The sequence below is a fragment of the Octopus bimaculoides genome, chromosome 1 (assembly GCF_001194135.2).
Source record: "Octopus bimaculoides isolate UCB-OBI-ISO-001 chromosome 1, ASM119413v2, whole genome shotgun sequence".
NCBI classification, from domain to species: Eukaryota; Metazoa; Mollusca; class Cephalopoda; order Octopoda; family Octopodidae; genus Octopus; species Octopus bimaculoides.
This window is the reverse complement of record NC_068981.1, coordinates 80,573,458-80,580,705: the sequence shown is the minus strand read 5'-3', so window position 1 is coordinate 80,580,705 and position 7,248 is coordinate 80,573,458. Positions and strand designations below refer to the sequence as shown.

At 35.6% G+C, this 7,248-nt stretch overlaps 1 protein-coding gene across 4 annotated transcripts in view; it reads left to right on the top strand.

The window, feature by feature from the left end:
- LOC106870366 (uncharacterized protein DDB_G0271670-like) overlaps nt 1-3,463 on the top strand; it is a 103,756-nt gene extending 100,293 nt beyond the window's left edge. For all 4 annotated transcript variants that reach the window (XM_014916404.2, XM_052967789.1, XM_052967777.1 and 1 more), the window contains one exon: nt 3,241-3,463. In XM_014916404.2, the coding sequence (XP_014771890.2) occupies nt 3,241-3,448 (208 nt within the window). In that variant the 3' untranslated portion in view covers nt 3,449-3,463. The remainder of the gene's footprint in view (nt 1-3,240) is intronic.
- The last annotated feature ends 3,785 nt before the right edge of the window (nt 3,464-7,248 follow it).

Genomic DNA, 7,248 nt, shown 5'->3' with positions numbered 1-7,248 from the left:
TATATATATATATATATATATATATGTATATATATATATATATCACTCAAACATTGAAAGTTACATAATGATATATTGATGAAATTCTTAACTCTTAAGAAATATACTCGTCAGCTTACATAAATAATGTATTTTGTCAGAAATCGGTATAATAGTGTAATTATTACATCAGTTTAGTGTGTGTATTATAAAGAGATTTTGTATCTGAACATGTCATAAATCTCATTAATGTCACCAAATCTCGAATAAAATGTTGTGAGAGAACGATCTGACAAAGATTTGCGAAGTTATCATGCAGGCGGTAATTCTTTTCTACTGAAAATACTATCTATTATAGGAACACTATCATTTCTTATATTCAACTTTCTCTAAGAACTTGGATTTCAAAATGTTCATAGTCTGGCCATCCATCCATCCATTCATCCATCCATCCATCCATCTATCCATCCATCCATCTGACCGTCTATCTGTCCTTCCATCCGTCTGTCCATCTGTCCGTCCGTCAGTCTGTCCATCATCTGTCTGTCCGTCCATCCATTCGCCTGTTCATCCATCAGTCCAACCATCCAGCCATCGTTTGTCCACGCGCGCATGCGTACACACACACACACACACACACACACACACACACACACACACTAGCGTAGGTACTGGGACTGCCTGGATACCAGAAATATAGAAACTTTTTTTGTAGAAGTTGAAAAATTATTTGACCTGCTGCACGTTTTTAATGTAGCGCTTTTTTGTATATGATTACATTTACATATAATTTTAATTTATTACAGAAGCATATTTAAAATGAAATTTTTCCAAGTTGTTATAATGTGTGAAATTTTAGAGAATGTGTTTATTGTTAATCTAATTTTGACGCTTAAATAAATACTTTATTTATGCACATGGCGTGCTCCTGATGGTCAACTATTATTGGGGAAACAATCCTTTCTATACTAAATTAGTTGAGGTGGATTTGAAAGTTTGGAATTTACATCGGATTAGAGAAAGTATACAGAGGATACATATTCAATATTTGTTTCTATACATTATAAAGTTTTTAAAGTTTCTAGTCGTTGGTAGCCATGTATAGCGTTTTTCATCCTTCATTGGAATCTTCAGCACATCATACTTTAAGATAAATGAATTAAGCTAATTTTACAAAGTTGTATATTTCTTATATAGACAAAATAATAATACTTTATTTATGCTTTACTTTATATACTTTTTTTTTTTTTGTAATTCTAAATTACTAGAACAGCCAATTCTAACTGGAAGAGATTTAGGAGAGATAACATATCTTGTTCTGCAGTTGGGTGCTATGGGGGAAAATGTCTGCACGGCCCAACACTTGAACATGCATCTAACTATGAGTAATACCTGGATTTGTCAGTTCAACTACAGCAGTCCCGAAAGACTTTTGAAAGAATATCATTGGAAGTTGAAGGCATTTGAACTGTTATAGCATATCTGACGGCACGAGAGAGGAATAGAAGGAATGAAAACAAATACTTCTTTGGCACAACCTGTTATAATAATGGCTTCGATCACAAGAGACATAATAGTTTTAATAGCTACCGTTACACACTGTTGGTAGCTTTACCAAATGTTGCTGTGTCCCTATTTTGTAGCAACATAATATGTGCCTTACTTTCAATTTTTTTTCATTGTGAGGAAGGGTACCAGTTAGATGAAAAGAATTGCGAAACTGTTGACAACAATCCAAAGCTGCATGAGAATTCAGTCAATAAAAATTTAGTTAAGGGATTTGGAAACTACAATGTTCCAAGAATCGCAACAAAAATACGGAAACCCCTTCTATTAATATATAAAAGAGAACTAGAATAGATTCGTAGACGATTGCTTATTATATGGAATAAAACAATAAAACGATTAAATGAATTTAAAATGGAATAAATAGCAACATTCACAGGGAAATACAATCAAGAAAACTTCTGTTTTTTCTTTCAATATTTTAGTGATGAAAGCAAACATCCGAATTAATACAGAAGTATAATACAAATCTACAGACTCGAAGCATTCTCTGTTCCTTACCGTGTGTTATTCGAAATACACGAAGGCAAATATTCCATTTAATTAAACCAAAAGGATATGCACCATTGGATCTGCTACAAATACCGATGATATACAACGTCAAGTACTTAAAAGCTGTATTCATCAAATGGCATTATCTTTAATAGACTACAGGATATAATCTTTTCTACTCTAGGCACAAGGCCCGAATTTTTTTTTTTTTTTTTTTGTGGGGGTGCAGTCGATTAGATCGACCACCAGTACGCAACTGGTACTTAGTTTATTGACTCCGAAAGGATGGAAGGAAAAGTCAACCTCGACGGAATTTGAACTCAGACCGTAAAGACAGACGAATACCGCTAAGCATTTAGCCCGGCATGCTAACGTTTCTGCCAGCTCGCTACCTTAGACTACTGGATATAATGAGAAAAGACAATTGATGCCATAGTATTAAGACAAATAAAAAAGAAACAACATATCTGAATTTTAAAAGATTATATATCTCTACTCAAAATCCTAGAAACAACCAAACCTATAATATTATTCTTCAAAACGTACTAATGCTGAAATAGACTGCAGGATGATCAGGATTCTACAAAGACAATTTTGAAAAGTAAAATACAACCACAATCATTAAAAGGAATATTAATAGATGATATATTATATCCTGCAACAAAAGAACCAATAGTGAAATTGTGTAGGTGACCATGAAATTGATTAACTTGTTTGGAGGTTCAGTGTTCCGTTTTAAACAAGAAAAAAATTCTAAAGTAAAGAATAATTTTTACCTGTTTGTCCAGAAACCCAATTTATGTATAACTAGTACAGATTGAAGAGTGAACGATATAGATCAAACGAATGACACTGCATGGACAACAAATTCGATTTCTTAGCAACAGACAAATATCTCTCCTTGAACATATACTTATATGTGCAACAAAATTCTCCCTGATCATAAATTCTCTGAAAATGTGTATATATAAAAATACAAAAGATGTGTGTGCGCGTGCGCGCACGTGTATATGTCTGCACGTCTCTATGTATGATTTTATATTAAGATTTTCTAATTGAACCATTGATTTAAGTTTCCTATCGTTACTCTCTTCTAGCGATCTCTTTCTCCTTCTCTCTTGCACCGTTTTTATTTTTTGTCTTTCTTTTGTCTTTCTTTTTCTCTCATTTTCTCAAACTTAACAAATTTTTCGTATATTTCAGGAGAGGTTCCACCCTCGTTGACTACGACCTTGTAGTACATGGCTATGTTGATCAAGACAAGATGATTGACTTTATTAATTCGACGGGTTTGAACAATATGAAAACTGTTTCTACTCCTTTAGGAAATCCATCCAATGTAGAGGAAGACATGCTGAACAACATTCAGCTAGGTAAGGATTTGTCTGTAACAAGACATAAATTCCGGTAAATTTTTACATTAAGTTGCATAAAATCAAGGAGCATTGTTCATAGCAGAGTATAAAGATCATAATTTGCGTATAATATCAGGTAGCTATTCTAGAAGGTATGAAATCAGGTTGGTTTATCTAGTACAAGATATATAATTAGATAGCGTTATCTATAACAGTATAAAATCAGGCAAAAGTTCAGTTGTTTCTGCAACAATTTTGGAGGTGTAAGAGTTTAGCAATTCTGTGATTATAAAGGCATTCTGTGCATTGTTGATATTACATTAATGTAAGGATGAAATCAGTCATATGATATGTAGTGTTGTTCACCTATACACCTATATAGTACAATAAGCTCTGGGGGATTATGTCGTCTTTTATTAAGATGATGTAGGATCAAGACTGAATCAAAATCCACAGTTGTAGATGTTGAGAAGAAGGGTGTGTTCAGGGGATGTGTTGGTAGTTGGATTTTCCATTATTTTGATGGAGGAACAGCAAATAAAAAGCACGTCTTGTGAGTTGTCATTAACTGATACGTCGATTCTTGTAAGCCCAAGTGAAAGATCAGTGATGGTAGGTGAAACCCTGAAGCTCTATTGTTTACTGATGCATGAGAGAAGATACATAATTATTCACAAATTGAAAAGGTTGCCTTCCAATGTGTTACTGATAGATTCCAACTCATACTTTTTCGCAGAGAGTTCCTGCTGAGAATTTTTTTAAACAGTACCTTCTGAAAAATCGGTTGCATGATACAACGAAAGATACAGTCAGAAACAATACATTGAGAGACTACGATATTCTCAAACCTAGTGAACTCTACTAAAGCCACCCAATGTATAAGCTCTCGTTCAGCCTTGATCAAGCAGGAGAGATTTAGCTTCGACGCGCTAATGATTCTTGCCGCCTTAATGATCATGATAACAACAACAACAACAATAATAATAATAAATACCCTGATGCAGTACCAGGCACTGATTTTCATGGCTTTTGATCTTAACTGATTGGAAGTGTAATCATGTACATTGTTTTGTCTTGGTATAAAAGATGGGCTACTGCATATATTCTGCTCAATACCACAGATTTGCTTGTCAGTTGTTTGACCTTAACCAGTTAAGCATGTCCCTTAGTGGTTGGCAATATGCGCATCTCTGATCACGAGCAGGAGTAGTAGGGTAGCATCATAGCCATGTGTTGAAAAGAATTCTGTGGGGTTTGAATAATTCATCCCTGGAAACATGGATGTTTCGTTCAACATCCTTAAACAATCCTTATTCAGGGACCTTTTGAGTAGGATGGGCTACTCGACCTGAAGAAAATTCTGAGCCCCACCTGCAAGGACATGCACTGTTTATCTTGATATGAGATAACCATGTTGCGCACATATGGTTATGATGCATTTGCTTGGTGTACCTTTATCAGACGGTTAGTCATGATGGTTATACTGGGTTTCGTACATTTTACCCCTGTGCCACTTTGATGGCATGCACTGCTCTCTCATTCAATAATAATAATAATAATTTTCCTTTATTTCATGCTTTGTTGTTAGCTGGACACACTATATCTGTGATCCAGCACTATTTCTTTCTCGGTCATGACTATATCTAGTTTCCTATTCTCTATTTCATGATAACGCAGGATCTTTGCATTATCATTTTTCTTCGGGTTTATGTTTGTACCACTTTTCTGTTCTGTCAGATCGATATTTATTGCAAGGTGTCCAATGGTCTACCCTTCCTATGTTATCATACCGCCTCTTATAGTGTTTCTGGGCTAGTGGTGTAAATTGACTGCTAATATGCTATGCAATTTCCCCATTCTCTCCACAAATTTTACGCTTATCAGTTTCTGCTGTTTTGCCTATTCTGTTCTTAATGCTTGCTCTTGAGCATCACAAATCAAAGCCTCTGTTTCTTATTTTAAATCACTTTTAACTATCCATAGCCACTTTTTTCTTATCTGACCTACCTTCAACATTTGTATGGAACTGTCCATACATACTTTTCTCTGTCCACCTGTTTTCTGTTTCATCCATCCTCGTATGCTTGTACTGTACTGATTTTTCATAGGCCTGGCCTTCTTACTTCCAACAATATTGGTCCGGTGACATTTTTTAAGTACCATGCCATGTTGTTTTCTTCTGCTCTAATAAATACTGCGTTTGCGCCCAGTCAGTCCTTTTCCTCCTCTTTTTCTTGGTACATACCGTCTGTCTGTGTCATTCTTTGGGTGAAATACTTCATATTTAATCAATAGATTTCTTACTATAGGCACAAGACCTGACATTTGTTGGGATAGGGCTGATCGATTTTATCGACCCAGAATGGATGAAAGACAAAATTGACCTCAGCGGAATTTGAACTCACAACGTAAAGACGGACGAAATACCGCTAAGCATTTTATCAGGTGTGCTGATAATCCAACCAGCTCGCCTTCTAAATAATAATGATGATGATGATGATGATAATAATAATAATAATAATAATAATAATAATAATAATAATAATAATAATAATAATAATAATAATAATAATAATCTTTCTACTATACGCACAAGGCCTAAAATTTTGTAAGGTGAGACTAGTCGAGTACATCGACCTCAGTGCTCAAGTGGTATTAATACTGATGTTTCTTGTTAAAACGAATGACACTGTTGTGATTGCCTTGGTGGCTCACAGATGGGACTTTCTATCTTTTATTGGCCTGAAGGATAGCATAATGCTCTTTACCTTCACAATCCTGAACGTCCCTAGATCAGTCTAGCATGAAACTAATTTGTGGATAATTCTATAAAAATTGGAACAAGAAGTAGAATAATAGATCAGGCAACACACCAGCAGGTGTTCTTCCAATTTGGAAGAACAAAACTTATACAGCCTGAGTAAAAAAAATATGGAACTGTCGAAATGAGATTCACCTCAGAAGAAGAGGCCAAAAAGCACTCAAAAACTACTATAACGAGTGACAAACTCATCCTCATCCCACAACAGTAACAGCAAAAACAGCACCAACAGAGGCAAGTGGCCACAACATCAACAACAACAGGACCGAAACTAACGGTTGCGCAAACAGCAGCAACAACAACAGCAGAGACCCCCAAAGCAATAACAACAACTACTTCAACAAAACACCAAAAACCTCCCCTAGACATACTCCTCCCCTCTTTGGACCACTCAGACATGTTCCTGTAAGGATGAGGACAGTGAGGAGTCTAAATTGCACGTGGTCACCGGAGCCAAGAAAAGAAAGAGGAAGAAAAACACACCAACACAAAAAAACTAGCGGATACGAACAAATAGGGGAGATGCCTTGAGCAACATTGCTCAAACACCTCCCTCAAGCACAGCAACACTAACCTTGTCAACATCATCCCTATCACTACCACAAGTACCACCACAATCACAGACACCACCACTACTAGCACGATCTAATTCACACGCACAACAGTTTGATCACAAATCCTCACACGAACAAAATTTAAACATTATCAACTATACTGCCATAAACACGACCAACAAAGCAAGAATGGAATACAAACACAACCATACAGACATCACTCAGTGCAATTTCCTCACACCGACAACCAACATACCTACAAACATAAAAATCATACAAATACAACAAAATACATATAACATTAAAAAACCAAATACGCTGATGTGGTAGGAAATTTTACAAAAAACGTTAATAAGAGACCTTAACCAGAGGGACGGGACACCTATCTCCTGACCCTTACAAAAAAACGGCAAGTAGCTCTCTCCTCTTCTCCGTCAAATACATTGTCCATCTTGGCCTTGCTAAGAACAAGCAGTATAAA